Genomic DNA, 21,168 nt, shown 5'->3' with positions numbered 1-21,168 from the left:
CCTTTGGTCCTGGGCCTCCCTGCACTTTTTCCCATTGGGGGTTGTAAAAACTGTGCCATTATCCTTTACCTTTTCCTCATCCTTTCTTTCACATACCTGATGTGCCTTTCAAAACCAGTTCTTCCAAGGGCCCACTCTGCCACCTCTCCAGCCCCTGCTCCCACTGTCTGTGGGCTCTCACTCTCCCACAGCCGCTGAACTCTCTGCAAAATCACTCTCCTCCCTGGTGACCCAAGCAAAATCCCTTCTGATATTGGGCCAGGCTTTGGTGACACATTGTATCTTAAATCAAAGTAGGTCACTGTACTTTACACCACACACCAAAGCCTCTCCCCGTCCTGACGCAGTGTCCAGTCACCCCCCCCAGCACACCTGTCCAGGCCCCCGGGCCGCTCTCCCAGCACCGCAAGCTCTGTAAAGCACCGGGTCCAAGGCACAGCTCAGCGGGCAGGCACAGCCGACAATACCACAGGGATGGGCAGGTAGCCAGGGCGTCCTGCAACCTCATGGGGGCTGGGGGGCCACTGCTGGCTGCCCCACAGCCTTGGCTCGGTCCTGCATCTCCCCCACAGGTCCACAACCCGTGCTGCTGGTCCTGCATTTCCACACCTGGCCTCGGCGCTCCTCACCATAGAGAAACCCCCTTAAGCCCTGAGTAGTAAGTGCACAAACCCAAATCCTGCCCCTGGCTCTATAATGGCCCGAGGAGGGGTAGGGCTGTAGGAACAATACCTCCCTGCCTTCCCTATCCTGGAAGCCAGGAATACAAAAGACTTGCAGCCAGCCCTATATTAGACTACAGATTTTGAAGATAAGGTGGAGAGCTTCCTAGACCTCTCTGTTTCTCTTTTCTTTCCTTATCACATAGCCTCCCGTTGCTCTTTGCCTTAATCATGTTTCTCCACACTCCCCTTCAACCAATCCTTTCCCAAACCAACACCATATTACCCCCTCTGGGTGTGGATTGCTGAGACCCTTTCTCAGCTCCTCTTATTGCCCCCTCTAGGCATCCATGTCCTTAACTACCTCTGGGAGAATGTGCAAACCATCTCAACATTTTCCCAAAGGATCTTTCAGAGGTATTTTGGGATCGTCATCCCTATGGTTGAGACTCTTTTTTGACTTTCCTTTGCTGCCCATCCTGGGCATCCTGCCATGTTTTACTCCCCAAAGTTGTACTCACTGGTGAGATTTGCCGAGACCCTTCTCAACTTTCCCTTACTGCCCCCTCTGGGCATCCATGTCCAGTGGTCCCTTCCTGTGGACTCTTCACGGACCCGCCTGGTCCACCTGTCATCTGTCTCCTGGAAAGTCTCAGGTACCAATCAATCACCCAGTGGCCAGCGCCGAAGAGAGCTGGTCACCAAAACTGGGTGTGGCACGCCTCCAGCTCCTCTTGCTACGTGCCAGACCCAGACAGTGGAAGGATTCGGGACGATACCCCATTTGTATGGAAAATCATGCTATGAAAAGCCAGTGTCCACAAAGCAGACAGAGGAGTCCTACAGCTTTATTCAAATAAAGGGAGAGAGTCCACTGGGGCACACGCCCATGGTGTTTTCTCCCTTGAGATTTTGGAAGGTGCAGCCTCCTTTTATCCTAAACTCCTGGCCGCATGGTGCCCTCTTCCGTTCCCCATTGGCTGAGGTACTAGGAAGGTACGGCTTCCTGAACGGCCTACCACATATCCCCTCTTGAATCTGTCATTTTACCCCAAAGTTCAGAAGTTCAGGCTTGTGCAGACCCCCTTGCTGTTTCAGGAGCCCAGCTGTCTGGGCTCTGTAACAAACCTGCTGCCCAAAGTTAGTAGAGACATTAAGACCCATTTTAAAGACGTTAACACCCATACCTTCACCCATCAAATTGTTTGTAAAGACATCTTCCCTATCAAAAGGACCCTAAATCCACCATTTTCATCTTCTGTGAAGAGGAGACCAACATCAGAGATTCATCAGGTTCCCATCTGTTTTTGCCCAGGCTGCTGTGTGAACCCATTGGTTTTTTTCCTTCCCTGAGACAAAAGCCGACACCTTTTTTTTTCTCCTCCCCACTATGTGACAGCCATTTTGTTTTTTTTTTTTCTCTTTCCCTGGCATTTTGGGGTTTTTTTGTTCTGGTGTGGGGGTGTGTATGGAGGGGGGCAAGGCCTGACAGTTCAGTATCTAGCATTTATTCACCATTTTTTCCCGTGCCATGTTGGCACTCTTTTTGTGAATAAATGGTTGGTTTTCTTCACTTTCATCCACTACTGTTAATCTCTCATTTGCAGAAAGGGATTGTTGGAACCCCTTTTTTGTTAGGGGAAACACTCATTCCAGAGCATTCTTCTCCTAAACTTGTCTCTAAACCAAGACACTAGCACAAGGAAAAGTTCCTAAAGTTTGTGATCATTCGGTTATACAAAGGGGTTGTGGGTACAGAATTCAAGTAATTGATACTGAAGCAAATTTTTCAAAATGGGTGGTTTGTCTGTAGCTGAACTTTGCTTCTCGCAGTTTGCAGTTGCTCTGTTGCAGCAGGCTTTGTTTCAGCTTTATAGCTATGGTGGGTGTTGAGTTGCCATAGCTACTGGGCTATGCTGCCTTTATTACGTGGGCCTTTATGTGGGCTCCACAATGTGTTCTGGGAGAATCAGGTGCAACTTCTGAATAATTGATAGTATCCAGAAAAAGGGAATAGGAATTTTGTCTTGGAGGGCATTCTTTGCATTGTCCTCTGCTGTTACCACCGGTGAAAATTTCAGTAGCCATAATCCTAAGAAGAAAGCTCCTCCATATGACATCTGAAATAATCTTTCTTTTTCATTTGAGGACACTGTTGCATTGTTGAATACAATTGTCCCCTTTTAAATATTATCTTGGATGTAAATATTCTAGTGGAGGCTTGTAACATCAGCTTCCCTGCATGACATGACTAGGAGCGCACCCTTGCCACAGGGCTTCTCTGCGTGCTTCAGAAAATAGCAGGCTCCTTTGATTTCCTTCCCATTTAGCAGAGACAGGGATGTCGCTGGTGAACGGATGCATGAGCAGATGGGTTTTCCTGGCCAACTGGCCAGCCTAGCCTGTGTCCTATCAATTACCTGTTCTACAGCGCTGCTGGTCAGCCAAGCCCTGCTCTGAACAGGGCTCTCTCAGGAAAATTAATCCACAAACACTAGAGGTTTATGTCCAAAAAGGAGACAGAGGAGTCCTGTTACTTTATTTGAATAAAGGGAGAGCCCATGGGGCATTTCCCCTGGGGTCTCTCAAATTTTTGGAGGACGCAGCCTCCTATTTATCCTAATTTCCTGGCCGCATTTCCCTCTCTCTTTCCGCATTGGCTGAGGTACTTGAGAGGTACAGACTTCCTGAAATGCCTAATACATAAGACTTCCTTCTAGTGTATACCCCCCCCTTTTAATTCCTATGGAATTTATGGTTCTTCCCATTGTTTCTTTCATCTCGCAGTATCTAATTTCATTTATCAGCAGACCTACAGTTTGTTTGTAAAGGCAAATCTCTCTCATTCCATCCGTCAACCATTGTTTCTTTTATCTCTCAATGCTAGTTGTATCTACCAGCAGGCCCACAGCTTGTTTGTAAAGGTAAGTCCCTCATTCCTTTCAGCTCTGTGATTCTGGGGCTTCCCAGCTTGTTAAAACACAGGAAGCACAAGTCCTGGGATATTAGACCAACAACCCCCATGCTGTTTGTGGCAGTTTCTTGGTCTGAGAAAAAAAACGCCCTTTTCCTGTGCTAAAGGGTCCAAGCAGCTCCGAGATACTGTCTTTTTTCCTGAATTGCATCATGCTGTTGATGTGTATAGAGAAGGAAATCAGAAGTCACCTGTGTTTCCCTGTCTGGAGTTGGGGGATTTTGCCAGAAAAGCTTCATGCTGCAGGGAAAGTTTGGACATGTTTTGGCAGGTCACTCTCCGTACAACCAACCTTGCTGAAGCTGAAGGAGGTGCTACAGCTAAAGAGAGACATTGCAAAGATTGCAGTGTTTGTCACACAGACCTACATTGCTGCTGGTTTCAGGCACTCTTGTGTGCAGTGTTTCCTTTTCCTAATGAATTACCTGCACCCTCTCTTCAAGAGCCAGACGAGCAGGAATCACAGCACACAAACCCAACCAAAGCTGAGTAGCTTTTGCTCAGACTGAATCTACCTTCTGCTAATCTCAAACTAGGCATCTGCTGGTAAAAACACCATGAAATGTTCAGCCTAGGAAGAGTGCTCTGCATTAAATCAGGGTCATGTGGCTTACTAATTTTTTTTTTTCAATTTTTTTAATTGCAGAAATCAATATAACCCATCCTTTCCCCATTACTAGTATATTAAATTAACTTAGAACATTTGTGAGGCTGATTTGAACCTTAGGGTCTCTAAATCTTTATCTAAAATAATACTTTGAAAGTTTTAAGGGTGTGTATATGTATTTTATTCTTTTAGTTCACTTCGTTAGGAGCAAGCCTACTGGGATTTGAAGTGTTCAGGAACTACGGTGAAAGTAAAGAAACTGAAGGCCCTTTATCATTTGCATTCCAATGGAGGTACACTGCTATATGACTGTCGTGGTTTAGCATAGTTTGGGTTTTTAGTTAAGGAGGGCTCTATCAGCCACGGAAGTGGTTCTTTTGCAAAGACGTGCTTACAGCTTCCTCTAGACCAGACAGAACCAATCAACTGGCTAGTTTGAATATTGGTAACTTTTTAACCCACTTAAGAAGCTTGACACGCCTCTGTGATCCACATTTAAGAACGAACAAACGCTGGGAAAGCTCTCTTCCTTCTGGCTTTTGGACAGGTAACTGGGGGCCATGCTTGGCACAGCCCAGTGGAGCCAGGTGAGGCCCTGCTTGGGGCAGCCCGGCCGGGTTGGCTGTGGCGTGTCTTGGCTGAGATCTCAGCTGCTTCTGCTTGCTGGACACCCAGCGCAGCCCCCTCAGTGCGGGCTGGGCCGGGCCGGCCAGGAGACAGACACCCTGGAGCCGCACGGCCCTGTTCCACCTGTGGCCCTGCTTCGTGCATGCTGGCCCCACAGCTCAGCCAGCCCCTCCAGTGCGGCTGCTGAAAAGAAATGCTACACCAAAACAAGCTCTGGCCGCCACCCAGCAGAAATTAGGTGACCAACAGCAAAAGGCGAATTCCAGCTGCAAGACCCGGGTGAGATTAACTCTCTTAGTGCTGTAAGATTCTCCAGAACAGATGAAGCCTGCAGACATCAATCCTCTCCTGAGTCAGAGGAAGAGGAAAGGTGAACGCACGTGAAGAAAACACCATAAAGACACCAAAGTCAGTGAAGAAGGAAGAGCTGAAACCCCGAGAGAGGAGAAAGAGGAGATGCTTCAAACCTAGAAGCTGAAATTCTGTTGTAAGGCTATGGTGATGGACTATGATACATCAGAGTACCCACTGTAATTTCATGAAAGCGTGGGGGGTGGACCGTTCAAACTGCAGTTGTGAGCAAAAGTACCTGTGCTGAAGTAAGCAAATGTTGAAGTAGATGTGATTTGATGAGAAGCTTGAACAGAGAGAGATGGAAGTGATGAAGTCCCTTGCTCCCAGAGAAGAAGAAGACCTCTGTTCCTAGAGATAAAGATGCTCCCAGAGATAGGTGAAGAGAACCTTTGCTTCTGAACAGCTCATCCTTAAAATGGTACCCCATTAGATCAAGACTGGACCCTCGAAAACAGTTGTGGGGAAAGCTATAAGATGAGGGAAGGGACTTTCACATGTGAGCAGAGAACCATCCCGGGCGGTTGTCTTGCTGTGACATTGAAGCCATGAGAGAACTGTTTCTTGTGGAGATGTCTCCATAGCATGAGCAAGAGAGACTCCTCTCCCTAAGTGAACTGAAAAAGAGATTATTATAGAGGTGGTAAACTGACTGAAAAAATCTCAAGGTTTGTCTTTTTACGTTGTCAGTGGGAGAAGGGAGAAAGGTGGGGGAAAGAGAAGTGTTCTGAAAGTTTAGTCTGATTATTTTCCTTTCTTTTAGGTCTGTTAATAAACTTCTTTATATTCTTTTAAGTTTTGTGCCTGCTTTGCTTTTTCCTAATTCTTATCACAGAAGCAAAATAAGTAAGTGTTGGAGCTTGGGTGGGTCGGACAGTCGGGACGGACGGAGACGAGAGATCTCTGCACTTGGAACATGCGGTTTATTGCAAAGGGCGTGGGTACAGGGGCACTGCTTAGAGCTGCCAGCTGCAGCTCGGAGCAGGCCCAAGAGAGCAAGAGTCTAAGCAGGTAAGTAAAGAGAGAGAGAGAGAGAGAGGATTAAGAGTGCCTGAAGTCCTGGTTACAATACAATAAATCATCTTCTGTACTGAATATTCTAATTTTCACTAGCCAATCTAATACAAGATACAAATCCTATAGTATTTACATACAGCCTATAAGAATTGTTATATTACCATAGAGTGTTACATCTTAACTCCTAAAAACTACTCTTTGGACCCCTTCTGCTGAGCTAGTAGGGTCTGCTCTGACCCTTGGACCTGCCTGCAAGCAGAGGGTATTGTTCAATCAAGAGGGGATTACCTTCAGTCGGCCATACCATTGTTTTCCAGTTGTTCAGTAACTAAGACTTGGTATCTCAAAGGTGGCCTTCATTTCGATGTCGCTTATAGTTTTCATATTCCCAAAATCTTTTGTCAGGCAGTCATATTTATAAGGCTTTCCTGTTTCATCTTCCCCAACATTAAGTAATGGATATTTCAAACCAAACCACTACAATCAGACCCTTTTTTAGGACTCTTCTAAGCATTCCAATGACTTGTTATAGCTTGAGCTACCTCCAAAACACATTTATCAATGATAGCCTTGGTTACATTAGTCACAGAGGTGCTGCAGAAATCCATGAATTTTGAGAATTCATTGAAGATACTACATTATAAGGGCACTGGAGAGCTGAGGTTTGGGGTGAGAATTGATGTCTTTATGTGTATTGGGGAAAAATATATTAAGTTTTGTGGCAGAAGGAGCCAGAGATGACTACTTATGCCCCAGAGTTTGTTCTTGCTGTCGAACCAGGTGGTTTGAATAAAAATCTGCTTTAGTCACGAATTCTCTCTCCTTCGCATCCATAAACCACCTTATTGCAGTAGTACCTCTGGTGCTGTATGAAGTCGTTCAAGTTATTTGAAATGTGTGTGTTGAAAGGATACAGAAAGAAAAGGAAATTTAGTGTTCTGGCCATCTTAGGAATATGCAATTAGAAGTTAACTGTAACTGCAATGTTAATTTTTTTTTTTTTTTGTCCTGCTGTGGCTTGATGGCTGGTGTTTAGCATTTAGCACCACTTCTTTGTTGTACCTTGCATATTTTTAATGATTTTTTTCTTTTAAGACATCTTTCATTCCCATAAGAGAAAAAAAATTCCTGAGTGTTTATTCTTGTAAAAAACTAATCTTGTAAGTCCAAATTTATAACTAAATAGCTTGTGCTGTGTGAAGTGTGATCTGTATTAGTTATATACGAGACTGATATGGAAGCAACTGAGTATCCACTGGACCAGGGAGGTTTTCCCGATGCCTTGGATCCTGGAGAACCAATACTGCTGCTCAGAGAGGGGATGGATGGGGATGTGTGTCTGTGCCTGCAAACTCTGAAACAGCTTCACACTGTGGTGGTGCTGCTGCTTCATAGAAAGCTGCTTAGATGGAACAGGAATACCAAACAGCTGCTGTCTTGTGCCAGGCTCGTGCTGTGGCAATCCATAGGTACCGGTACCAAAGGGATCTGGTTTCCTGCTGCTCTAAGTTGAGTTGCTGGAATGAGGGAACAGGATGGCACACAGAAATCCCAGCTGTGTGATGAGGTGCTTAAATAAGTGTCTGTGGAGCTACAAAGTATTGGTTGTCCAAGAGAAGGGTTGTCTGGAAATGGAGATTATGCTCTGCAGTGGTAATACCAGTTTGCTCTGTTAATGTCCACCCAGGTTACACCATTTAAAGTACTCAGCATGAAAAGAGGTTTTTAAAGTGTGAGGAAATAAAACAAGGGGCTGATGGATAATGTACAAGAAAAGAGCAGAAGAAACTAGGGCTGCTTGGGGGTGAATCTGAGGAAGAGAAGGATTTTAGTTCCTTTGGTCAGCAAATTTAGAAAGACCATTTAATTTGGTTCGAATTTAAGACATCATTTTGAAATGACACTTTTCTGCTACAGAAAAGAGAGGTAAAAGGAAGTACCTGGATAAATGTGAGAATGATGCTTCTAATGTTGAAGCCATGAGAGCTGGACATGCTGTGTGATGGGGCTTTTCAAACCTGAGCACGTGCTGGGGCATCATTCTAATTTCATTGCAGATGGATCCATTTGAAAGAAGCTTTTTGCTTTTATGGATTTTTCCTGTTGTTTTGAAGCAAACATGTCAGTGTAAGATCATAGAAATCAAATTTTGGTCTCTGTATTTCAGCTGGCTCTGGGGACAGTAGAAGTATTTTCTTGTTGAACTTGTGTTTGTGGAAAAAGTCTTGAATTTTGTTCCCTGAGTCTTTTTCCTCTCCCTTTTCATGTTCAATCCTCTCCCCTTTACTCTTTTTAGTGAATGTGGTCTGAAAAAATCCTGGAAAATGGTTCTACTTACAAGCAGACCTGTAATTCCATTAGACTTCTATTTAGAAGAAAACCAGGATCTGCTGTTTTGGCTGGCTTCTCACTGCCAACAAAATAGTGCTTCTTGTAAACCCTGTTTATCATGAAGGCTTTAAACCTGGACTGGGGTCTTAAATGGATTTTTCCATGTTTAATGATAAAAATGTTCTAGCTATCTGAAAGTGGATAACTTAAGATGTGCATTATGTTACACTAAGTGGGTGGCGAAGGAGCACAAGTTCTGAGGAGGTGCCTAATGAGAGGCACAGAGGTGTCCTAAAAGTATTTTGTCTGGTCTAAAAGATTAGCAAAGATTAACACATGACAAAAAAAACCCCAAAAGCCCAAGCACAAAACCAAAAACCCCAAAACTGAGTATTCAAGATCTTCTTGATATATATATATAAATATATAAATTGGCATGACAAGATCCAGAGGCTGGCAAAAGGAAAGCAGCCAAATTAAATGAAGTTGCACACTTGGAGCCAAGAGGATGATTAATCATTGGAATCATTGGAGTTCTCAAAGCAAGGTATTTTCCTAGGCACTGTCTAGTCAAAGGTCATTTAACTGGGTTATGTGAGGAAGTAAAAGGGTAAAATGTCTGTGGCATGTGGGAGGTCAGCCTGGCTGAGGCCCTTCTTTACAGCTGTAGCTCAGGAACCTCAGGAACTTGATACAACGGTGGCATCATGGATTTCAGCTCCAGAAGGGTCACTCACTTCAATGAGCAAATATCTAGTTTGGCTTCTGAATTTCACTGGGAATAAATAATTAGTATTTACATAGTTGTTTCTGTTAATAACTTTTAGCACTTGCAGAAGGGCACATCTGATCTAGAGCCAGGTAAACAAGCACAAAGATGAGGCATGGCCAAGTGAGTCAGTAGCAGGCCTGGAAAAAGACCCAGTGTCTTCTGGATGCCTGGCTGGGACAGATTTGTTTCCTGGGAGGACTCAGCTGTCTGAAATCCAGCATGTTCTCCAGTCCACGGAGAGCTGTAATTCATGGAGATCCACTCTGCCCTGACCCACAGGTTGTACACCAAGGAATCCTACCTCGAATTAGTGCACAGGGGGAAAAAAGGTTGAAGAAAGCCCTTTTCCTTTCAATATCTGTGACAGACTTGCGAGGCATTCCAAGAAAGAGTTGTTGAGCACTGGCTTTGTAATTGCTGGGGAGAAGTTGTTCATGTGTGAGTGAATTTCACCAGCAGAGAGAATTAGTGACTGACTTCTGCAGGGGGAGGTTTAAACTTCAGTGTTATGAAGTGGTTAACTTGGCTTAAAATAAAGGCTCCATGGATACAGAGGCAGGAGAGACAGAAACGGTGTCTGCTGAGTACTTGGTTTTGCTTTCCCTGGTGTTACTTAGAGCTGGAGTTTTACCCTGCCATTACTCAGTCCTGCCTTCACCCTGTTTTCTCACTGCATCTTTCCTTCAGAGACAGGATGGCTGTCTCCTTCAGAGACAGGGTGTTTCTGGATTTTCGTTCATGTCATGTTTCTGTGCTTTTAGGTGCAGAAGTGCAAATATTACCTTTGTTTGGAGATGAATTTAAATTAGGTTGTTTGCCTCAACTGCTCACATCTTTAGGTTTTTGCAGTAACTGTCATTAGTTTGTGTAATTATATTGACAATAAAAAATCATGGATGGGAATCTTGGAAGAAATAAAAAAAAAACAAAAGAAGAATGATAAGTCTATAGACCTTTAAAAAAATATTTCTAAGTTTAAAAATTAATAGTTAAGAACAGTGTGTTCAGCTTTCATGGTATCTGATGATAGTGGCAATCCTGAAATTTTACTGTTTTGCTGTTCTTCACTATATTTTAGTATTCCAACTTTATTTATTTTTATTCTAGTTTGTATTGGAAATGTTTAACTACATTTACCTCAGTGTGCTACGTCATCATTTTATATTTGTCTCAGCTGCTCCAGTTCGTTAGGATAGGTAGAGTTGTTTCTGTGTTCTGAGATTATTTGGGATTTTGCATTTGCTTGGTTTTTAGTATAGCTGAAAATCGTGTATGTAGTTGCATCCAGTCAATAGTTCCAGTGTGAAATCTTTAGAAGAAGGTGTGGGATGTTGATGCTGGCAGGTGCCCACCAAGACCACAGCATCACTGTCAGGCAGAGAAAATACAACGAAAGGTTCGTGAGTTGGGGTAAGGGCAGGGAGCGATTCCTCACCAGTTACTGTCATGGGCAAAACAGACTTAACTTAGGGAATTTAGTTCCACTTATTACCAATGAAAAATAAAACTAAATCTTAAAAACACCTTCTCCCCACCCCTCCCTTCTTCGTGGCCTTCTTTCCTGGTTTTCTCCACCGTTTCACCCCTCCAGTAACACAGGGTCATGGGGAATGGAGGTTATGCTAAGTTACTCACACATTGCCTCCACTTCTTTGTCCTTAGTGTGAGGGCTCATCACACTCTTGCCCTCATCTAGAGCGGAGTCCCTTGCATGGGAGAGTCCTTCAGGAACTGCTCCAGTGCGGGTCCCTGTGAATGCTAAAAGGCAGGAGCAGAAAAATTTTCCAGCTCTGTAGTTTGTGAAGTTTTTCCTTTCTCATGCTTTAGCTGAGAAACAGAGAAATCCAGCTTCTCACAGCTTCCCTGTGAGAGCTTTCGTTCTCATGAGAACTGGAGGGATAACAGTTTGTAAGAATGTAAACCATTTTTGCACTTGCAAGTTGTTCTGGAAACTGTAGAATTGTTTTCAGTCTTGTGAGAATAATATTTGGAAATGGGTGTCTTACTGCTCAGCCTATCACTTTGAGAGGTGGTGAGTGAATAAGCCCATCATGTAATTTCTTTATTGCGAACTACACTATAAAAGAGGAGAAATTCATTAAATGAGGTCTTAGCTCTGCTTTGGCCATATCATCTGACCTGCATTGTCGTGATTTCGCCATTCTCTGGGGATAACAGCAACAGGTCCCTTCCACAAGGTCAGTCCTTCAGGAATAGGCTGTTCTAGTATGGGTCCCCCACAGGGTCACAAGTCCTGCCAGCAAACCTGCTCCAGCCTGGACTCTTCTCTCCACAGATACTGCCAGGAACCGGCTCCATTGTGGATTCTCCACAGGGTCACAGCCTCTGTTGGGCATCCACCTGCCCCTTCTTAAACCTGTTATTTCTGAGGTGCTGCCACTATCACTGACAGGCTCAGCCTTGGCCAGCAGCACATCCATCCTGGAGCTGCCCTGGCACTGGCTCTGATGCACATAAGGAAAGCTTCTGGCAGCTGCTCAAAGGAGCTGCCCGTGTTGCTCCCTGTAGAGGGTTCAGTTCATAAACCAGGCAGGAACACCAATTGAGTGTAGTGGTTAGGTTCAAAATATCCATTACTTATTTTGCTTCTGTGAGATAAGAATTAGGAAAAAGCAAAGCAGGCACAAAACTTAAAAGAATATAAAGAAGTTTATTAACAGACCTAAAAGAAAGGAAAATTCAGACTAAACCTTCAGAACACTTCTCTTCCCCCCACCTTTCTCCCTTCTCCCACTGACAATGTAAAAAGACAAACCTTGAGATGTTCAGTCTGTTTACCACTTCTATAATAACCTTCTTCAGTTCACTTAGGGAGAGGAGTCTCTCTTGCTCATGCTATGGAGACATCTCCACAAGAAACAGTTCTCTCATGGCTTCAGTGCCACAGCGAGAGAGCTGCCCTGGTTGGTTCTCTGCTTGCATGTGAGAGTCCCTTCTCCCGACTTACAGCTTTCCCCACAACTGTTTCTGAGGGTTCAATCTTGAGCTACTGGGTGGGGTACCATTTTAAGGATGAGCTGTTCAGAAACAAAGGTTCTCTTCATCCATCTCTGGGAGCATCTTCATCTCTAGGAATAGAAGCCCTCCCCCTGAAGGGTCTTCATCACTTTTATCTCTAGGAATAGAGGCCCTCCTCCTCCCCTGGGAGCAAAGGTCCTCATCAAATCACAGCTACTGTCATTTGCTTATTTCAGCACAGATACTTTTGCTCACAATTGCAGTTTGAATGCTCCACCCCCCCATGCTTTCATGAAATTACAATGGGTACTCTGAGGTATCGTCGTCCATCACCATAGCTTTACAACAGAATTTTAGCTTCTAAGCTTGAAGCAACTCCTCTTTCTACTCCCTCAGCATTTCAGCTCTTCATGCTTCACTGACTTTGGTGTCTCTATGGCGTTTTTTCACATGCCTTCACCTTTCCTCTTCCTCTGACTTGGGAGAGGATTGATGTCTGCAGATTTCATCTGTTCTGGAGGAAACTTACAGCACTAAAAAAGGGTTAATGTCACCTGGGCCTTGCAGTGGAGTTCGCTTATTGCTGTTGGTCACATAATCTTTGCTGGGCAGTGGGCATCCTCAGATGAATCTTCGGCCATGCTGGAGGCAGGGATGGTGGGGAGCTGGGCTGCGCCGCCTGCACGGACCACGCCACGGCTGACCTGGCCAGGCTGAGCAAGGCCCAGCCCAGCTCCGCTGGCCTGCCTGCAGCCCCCCCCCCCCCCCCCCCCGCTACCTCTCCGAAAGCCAGAAGACACGAGAGCTTTTCCAGGCTCTGTTTGTTCTTAAATGTGGATCACAGAGGCATGTCAAGCTTCTTAAGTGGCTTAAAAAGTTGCCAATATTCAAACTAGCCAGTTGATAGGATCTGTCAGGTCATAGAGGAAGCTGTAAGCACCTCTTTGCAAGAGAATAACTTCTGTGGCTGATGGAGCCTTCTTTACTAAAAAAACATACTATGCTAAACCATGACACTCTCCTGCTACCAAAACCTGGCCACACAAACCCATTACAAAGGGGTTTCCAAAATATCCTCTGTGGCGCGCACAGGACCATCCCCAAGGGACACATGATGTGACTCTTGGGGATGGTCTGTACAGGGCTGAGAGCTGGACTGATGATCTTTCTGGGTCTCTTCCAAGTTGTCATATTCTGTGATTAATTGTTGGACTTTGTCTTCCCAGAGACTCCCATACCAATGGAAAATAAGCAATAGCTACAGGCTGGACCATGCTGAGCATTAGTGTAGTGACCTGCTTGATTCTGAGGGATTGTGTTAAGAGAAATATGTATGTGTGTGCATCCCTGATTTTATTAATTTCATTTTTGCTAAAACATACCTGTTACAGGAAATAAATGAAGCTCCTGTCCAAAACTGGGATTCTCCTGCACAGACTTGCCTTTCTTCCCTGTTTGCCCACACATCCCATGTTTCCCCAGTTCATTTCTACACAAAGCCTTGCATCATCAGCAAAATCTGATCCTGACAGAAAACTAGGAAGCTACATGATGTGCAGCTTCTGATACCACTTTTATATTTGGAAATAGGTACCTCTAAGTAATAGTTTTCAAAGAGATGTGGTATTTTCTTAGCAGGTTGAAGTTGAAGTTTACCGGAGGGATTCTAAGAAGCTTCCTGGCCTGGGAGACCCCGATATTGACTGGGAAGAGAGTGTCTACTTGAACCTCATCCTGCAGAAGGTAACAGTGATGCTTATCTAATTTTCACAGGCTATTTATGCAGTTTTGCCTTTCAGAATCTAAGCTGAGATACTTATTATTTTTCGATAGAGTCCTAATAGCTTTCTACAAAAAACTTTAACTGTATGCAGTGAAGCTGGGCTGAGTTTTGTTGTCCATAACAAAGTTTTGCAAAAGGAAGGCTTCATCCATTTTAATGGGTTTTGAGAGTGAATGAGACTTAGACAAGCAGCATTTCCATTAGAGTTCACAGTACTGGTGCAGCTAAGACAGAAGAGTGGTAAGTGTAAATGCAGTGTCATGTATTATGCTGGAGGGTTACTGCTCTTGACAACAGAACTTTAATAAAACATTTGGTGGTAGGAACATGAAGGCAGAACTAATTATTTCTTTAATTAACTCATAGGTTGTTTGGTTATTGTGTGTGTTACGTTGGTGCTTAGGAAAGCTGAATATTACTGTAATCATTTGAGATCCCTTAAAAGTTTTGTTGATTATGATCTCAGAATGGGAAACTGTTGGCTCAGGCACACATCCTGGAAAATAAATAGTTTTCATTCTCCCTCCTTTCTCCCAGAACTCTCTTTGCAGAACTTCTCTGCAGAGAGCAGTTTTTGCCTTTATTTGATACTCAGTAAAACCAGGATATGTTTGCCACAGTCAGAATTCAGAGATATTGTTACAGCTGGCCATTGCTGTCCAGAGCTATTGCACTTTCTCCTTATAAGTTTTTTTCAGGTTGTTTGGAAGGCTGTGCTAGTGTTTTCTGATATCTCTAACATGTCACTGGTGTTCATTAGTGTGTCTCTTTTTCCCTGTTCAAAGGGAGGAAATCTTTTCCATTTCTATCATAAAGTGTGCTTAGGGATGTGTGTGTGTGTGTGTGTGTGTGTTTGTGCGCGCTGCTTATTCCCCCATCTGAAATTAAGTTCATGTTAAACTGTATCAGCAGGACTTTCCTTACCCATTGGTTGTGCACCTCAACAAGCAGCTGTGCAAGAGATTTTGGTGTTACTTAGTTAATGAAAAAACACAGGTTTGAAAATCGTAGGAGGTTCAGTATAGTAAAGAGTAAAGAAAATGGCAACACCAAAATATCATGCTTTTTAGACAGACAGCTAAAAAAAAGTGAGACAGAATGTGTTCTGCTTCATGCACACCAATGTTTTGTTTTCCCAACTCTAAATGTTAATTTCTCTGTATGGTGCCCTGTTCCAGCTGGATTATGTGGTGACCTGTGCTGTGTGCACACGCTCTGATGGAGGTGATATTCATATTCACAAAAAGAAATCTCAGGTGAGCTTCCCCTTTTATTGCTGTGGATCAGAGGTTGGTATCCAGTATTACCTAATCTTAAAAACTGGGGCAGTGGTTCTCAGGCTGTGCTTTGACAGATTCATCCTTGTGAAGCATCTCAAGTCTTTGTATAGTGACATTTCTTGCCAGTTACCTAGATGGGAGATGTAAATATCCTTTATAGCCCCTCTTTGTAAATTTTGTAAATTGTAAAGACACCTTCAGGGTGTATATCTTTGCCTGGTGGATTTAGGGGAGAAAGGGAAGGTGCTGGGGGTAGGAAGGAATATGATGCCTAACTGTTCCCCAGTCCGAGACTAAACCTGAAATTGTATGAGATCTGGGTTACGAGGAGCCTTCAGGGTAAGTTTCTAATGTAGAGCTGCTAAATGGCAGACAATTTACTGATTACCAATTTATATTTTTATTATTTTACAAGATTCTTAGTTTGTCTCTTAACCTGCTCATTCCTTTATTCTCCATACCCTAGGCTTTTATCTTTTCTGTGCAGTTAATCCAGGGTTTAGCATAGTGGAAGAGACTGAATAACAAGCATAAAGGGGATAGGAGCAAGAAACCTGAGGCTTCCCCACTCAATTTCCAGTAGATCTTGCAACAACTTCTTCTAGTTAGCAGAAATTCTTCTTTAAAAGGCTCCTGTTGCCTTCAAAAGCCTGTTTATCCCAGGCATTTCCATTCCCTTAGTTCATGCAGGAGTTTGCATGGTTTTACCGAAATTAACCAGTGCTCTTTAGTTTTTAATTATGTTTTGCCACTTTAAAAGAACTTTTTCTTTGCCTACAAACAAAACTAGGAATGCTGATTGTTGTCTCTGTGATTTACATTGATTAAGCACATAATTTTTTCTCTAGGTGTTGTTGAGATGCCACATTGCCCTACTGATTTAAGCCTGTTATTTCTCATTGCTTTTTTCACTGTTGGCTAGTCCAAATTTCACCCCAAGTTAACTTCTGCAAATGTTTTTGAGAAAAATCTGTGAATATTATTTGCAGATTTGAAAACTAGGAAGGAGAAGATGAGGGATATGCCCTTACTGCATGTGAGCAGTATTTAGAAGGAAGAGGAAGTTTTTTGTTCCTCCTTTCTAGAGGCTCCTACTGTGAGACTGCTTATAAATTGTGTCTTCCCTTTTTCCACATTTAAACTTACCAGAACATACCAGTAACATTTCAGCATCGTTGCGTTGATCTATAGAGAGAGCAAAGGCAATTCCATATGCTGTGAAAGCATGTTTGCAGTTGGGCATTTCGTTGTCACGTCCACCATTGAGCTGTTGGTGTTAAATGAAGGAAATCCAGCTGGTTTGGATCTGCATTACTGCTCTGATGGTTCTTGCTTTAAAAAATGCGTCTTCTCCTGCCCATGTGCAGCCAGATGTTGATGGCCTAAGACCTGTTGTCCTACTCCAGACCTATGACAAATCTACTCTGCTCATACAACTGAATGCATACGGCATGAAGCCAGAAGGAAAAAGGCTGACTTTATTTTGAAAACTGCTGGCTTGACAATAAAATCTCCACAAACTGTATTTTCCTCAGGTGTGCCCGACTGGAGATGAATTTGGGAGGATGTTTTGCTGTTCATTGGCTGGCATAAAAATGAGGATGTCTAGAAGACATCTTGTTTCAGGCATTGGTGCAAGTAGCATTTTTGAGGAGTCTGGGTACTTTCTAATGATGTTTCTGGTGTTGAAACAACCTTTCTTTTTAATTGTATTTCAATGTGCTTAAAGGCTGCATAGATACAAATAAGGAAAAGCAACCCTCTCATGAATATCTAATATCCTGTCCTTAATTATGTTTTGTGTTGAATGGTTTGTAGCAAGAATGTCTTGAACTTGACAGCCTGGTCAGATCCAGAGCTTTCAGCATGTTCACAGTGGGCTAAGATTTGACAGGTTTCTGTAATTCAAAGCTTTGTTTGTAAACAAATGTGGAAGGAAAGAAATCTGCTTGGTATGAATTCCTTCTCCCTCCTTAACTCCTTCTCCTTAACTGAAAACCAAGCTATACTAAACCACAACATTCTCACATAATTTTTACTAGATTTTTCACATACTTATACAGTCAAACCCCATAGAAATTAATTGGTTCAATGTTCATTGGTCCCAAGTTACACAGTTCTTAGTATTTGCTTTCCTATTGGTTATCAATCTCTTTGCCTTCAATGTTAATAGGTTCTCATTCTTCATTCCCTTATCTCTCTTTTCCCAGACCAGGTGTTTCTGACCATGCCAGGGTTGATGTTTGGAGTTGATATTCGTTAATGGTTGTTGATGGTCATTATTTTTTGTGTATCTTCTGTGCTACTCCCAGTCTGTTGAGATGTTAAGCTCATCAGGCCTTGAGTGATGAAACAGTCCCCTGAAAAGAAACTTTGATTGCCTTCCCCCCAGGGCAAAGATGAACAAAACCCCTGACTAAATTTACATTAAAAAAAATTAAACTTGGTATCATTTCCAACAGTTTTAGACAGTCTAAAGAAGTGGGCACTCTGAAATGAGTAACCTCCCCCTTGATTCCAACCAATCCCTTTCCCCCAATAAGGAATGAAATACAAGTAGATTTAAGTGAAAAAATAACATTTTATTAACAAACAGACACCAACAGGCAGGGAGAAAAAGTAAATAACTGCTAGAGACCAAACTGTTAAAACTCAAAACCCCATGGGAACAAAAAGAAACCCAAAATGCCTGAAATACCTGTTCCCAAAATGGCGCCTGCAGGAGGCAGCCATGTAACCAAGGGACAAAGGGAAGATGGTGTCACACTGTTCCCTTCCAAGATGGCACCTCCCAGGTGGCCACATGTCCCCAGGAACAAAGAGACAAGATGGTGGCAACCCCTACCAGGAAGGCAGGAGCCCACAGAGCAGTTCCAGAGGCAGATGGAAACTCACCAGCCTGTGTGGGGTCTGCGCTGCTGCAGCCGCTTCCTCCTGCCTTTCGCGGGCTCTGCTGCTGCTGCCGGGCTCTGCAGCCTGGGTGTGGAGTTGGGGGGGAAAGGGCCAGTCTGTGGGCACTGGCACAGGGCGGCCTGGCCCCAGGAACTCGCTCGCTTTTTTTCTGGCTGTTGGCAGAGTTTGCAAAGTTCACTTTGAAACAGTTTCTAATTGCAAAATGCAATTTCTACAAGTAGCTACAGCTGCAAACCCAAAGCCGCCACAAAAGAGAGACTCTCCATAGCCTTCTCTCCTGGAAGGGCTTGGATTGGAGCGAGGGCTACTACAGATGGGCGCCTGTGGAATTCGCCCCAAGGCAGCCCAAAATCACTAACTGCAGTCTCCCCTATACAAGGAAAAAAAAAAAACCAAAATTAAGAGAGAACAAAAACACAGAAGGAAAGCCTGAACAAAGACCAAGTAGCCTGCAAAGTGAATACTACACAGCCAAGAGCCCAGAAACTGCCTCTGTGCCGATTTCAAAAATGCCCGTGATAGCACCTCACACACACAAGGTCTGAGGCTGTAGGGTTATAAAGATACAGTAACAGTTTTTGTATGCAGGTAGATATGGAATAAAATAGCATTATGAATCACCCCAGGACAGCCATGCTGCCCTTACTGAGGGAGGTTGATCTTAGTGTGGTACTAAGTAAGCAATAACAAATTAAAGTGTTGGATCAGCTGCTTCATGGTAACTTTCTTGCACTGTGGTATTTTACTTTGCAGCACATTGCAGCAACATAAAGGCATCTGAAAGTGATGATGAAAAAGTAGGATGGTATACTGTAGTATGGTGAGAGGTTAGGTACACAGGTAGATTTACTGTGGAGAAATGGGTTTTTGATTACTTGCATGTGGAAACCAAGGATTTCTCAAGTGCCATTACTGCAAATCTGGCTTTAGTCAGAAACCAGCTCAGCTGTGCTTGAAGGATGTCCAGCATCTCTAGTGTAAGTTAGCAGTGCCAGCCTGAGATGTTTTGTAATTACTTGCCTTGTGTTTGTGTGTCTATTCCCAAGCACATTTAACTGAGAAGAGGTATCTTTTTCTGCATCTTTCTCAGCAAGTGTTTGCATCTCCAAGCAAACATCCGATGGACAGTAAAGGAGAGGAGTCAAAGATCAGCTACCCCAATATATTCTTCATGATTGACAGTTTTGAAGAGGTGAGTTCCTTGTCGCAGCAGCAAAGTTTTGTCCTATTCTAGTCGTAGGTCCTGATTAGCTGTTTTCTTGTACCTTTTGAACAAATGTTCTTGGGTAGTTGCGGTTTATCTTCTGCGAGATCTTATTTTATTATATTTTATTTTACTTTGTCGCAGTGGCGTTGGATGGTAAAATGCTGCGACCTTCCCAAAAGCGTCTCCAAGGGAGGAAGCTGTTCGATGCAGCCACCACACACACACACACACACACGTACGCACAGATACACCAGATAGCTATCAAAAACAGTCCAACGATAATGGAGCAGGAAGGGTCTTCGCATGGGTTTTACGGGAGAGGTTTATTGCAGCCACACTCGTGCAGGGTTCCAGAGAAGTATCCTGAGAACAATGCAAGGTCCAGGGTTTTATATGGGAGCAGATTGAGCATCAGGGACCTATGATCTGAGGGCAGGGGGCGGCACACAGGTGGGGCCAGGGTAAGGGAACCAATAGGGAAATTCTGAGTGTGGTGATGGGGCAAGGGGTGGAGCAGCCAACGTAGCCAACCAGGGAAGCAGAACTGGGGTACATTAACGTAACAGAACAGAGCATCTTGGGAGAAGCTTTTTCAGTCACCCTAACCTAAAAAAGAACCTAGGACTTGTTCCACCATAGGACTCCTTTTGTTCCTTGTCCAGCAGGCCCCCCACCCTCCACATATTTTATTTTATTTTATTTTATTTTATTTTATTTTATTTTATTTTATTTTATTGTATTTTATTTTATTTTATTTTATTTTATATTTTATTTTATTTTATTTTATTTTATGTTACCTTCCTCTCTCTTTAATATTTGAAATCTGATCTTAAAGCTGTATTTAGGCATCAGTACCTATGATGGGCTAAAGCATGAAAGGCTGATATGAGGGCTGCTCATCTCAATGTGTGATTTGCAGTGTGCACTGCCTGGAGTCTGTTTTCTTGAAAGGCTGGGGTGAAACATTCTGCTCCCTTTCAATTTATATTGAAAGTTCCTTGGGTGTAAGGACAGCCATGGGAATCAGAACGTATTTCAATTTGAACAACTGCAGTTTGCATCCAAGTGTTTCATCTTGCATCTTTGGCAGGTTTTCAGTGACATGACTGTGGGAGAAGGAGAAATGGTCTGTGTGGAGCTGGTGGCCAGTGATAAAAGCAACACCTTCCAAGGGGTGATTTTCCAGGGGTCCATCCGCTATGAAGCACTCAAGAAGGTCTATGACAACAGGGTAAGGAGCTTCTGAAAGACCATGTCCTTTGCAGCAATGGTGCTCTGACTAAATTTTCTTTGTAAAGAAAATTTCTAGATTCTCTTTGGCTGATGCTGTCATCTTTTTGTCCTATTAGATCAGCTGCATCATTGTCTGTCTTTTTTGGCTTTGAAAATTAGGTGAAAGCTACTGGATTTGGCTCAGATAGCTGAGAGTATTGAGATTGGGATATATTCCTCTGCTGTTTGCCAAAAGGAGGGGAGGTAGGGATAAGTAGTCAAGAGTGTGACACTGGAATGGACTTGAACAACAGTTCTTTGAGCCCCTTCATTTTCTTGAAAGGTCATAGATATTTCTGTATTCAGAGAAGGTATGATTTCATGGGAGATGTTAAACTCTGGTAATTACCTTGCGATAACGTGTATTTTTCTTCATTGTATTTTGCACTCATG

At 43.5% G+C, this 21,168-nt stretch overlaps 1 protein-coding gene across 2 annotated transcripts in view; it reads left to right on the top strand.

The window, feature by feature from the left end:
• The window catches only part of KIAA0930, a 93,825-nt gene that overhangs the window by 59,264 nt on the left and 13,393 nt on the right, over positions 1–21,168 (top strand). The window contains exons 3-6 of one of the 2 annotated variants that reach the window (XM_082280847.1): positions 13,959–14,063; positions 15,282–15,359; positions 19,387–19,488; positions 20,594–20,734. In XM_082280847.1, coding sequence (XP_082136973.1) covers positions 13,959–14,063; positions 15,282–15,359; positions 19,387–19,488; positions 20,594–20,734 — 426 coding nt within the window. Of the gene's footprint in view, positions 1–13,955; positions 14,064–15,281; positions 15,360–19,386; positions 19,489–20,593; positions 20,735–21,168 lie in introns of both variants that reach the window. The other variant, XM_082280846.1, reaches the window with a different exon arrangement.

Source organism: Coloeus monedula, assembly GCF_965178545.1.
Source record: "Coloeus monedula genome assembly, chromosome: 4".
Taxonomy (NCBI): domain Eukaryota; kingdom Metazoa; phylum Chordata; class Aves; order Passeriformes; family Corvidae; genus Coloeus; species Coloeus monedula.
The sequence above is the reverse complement of the archived record's forward strand: the minus strand, read 5'-3'. Positions and strand labels throughout refer to the sequence as shown.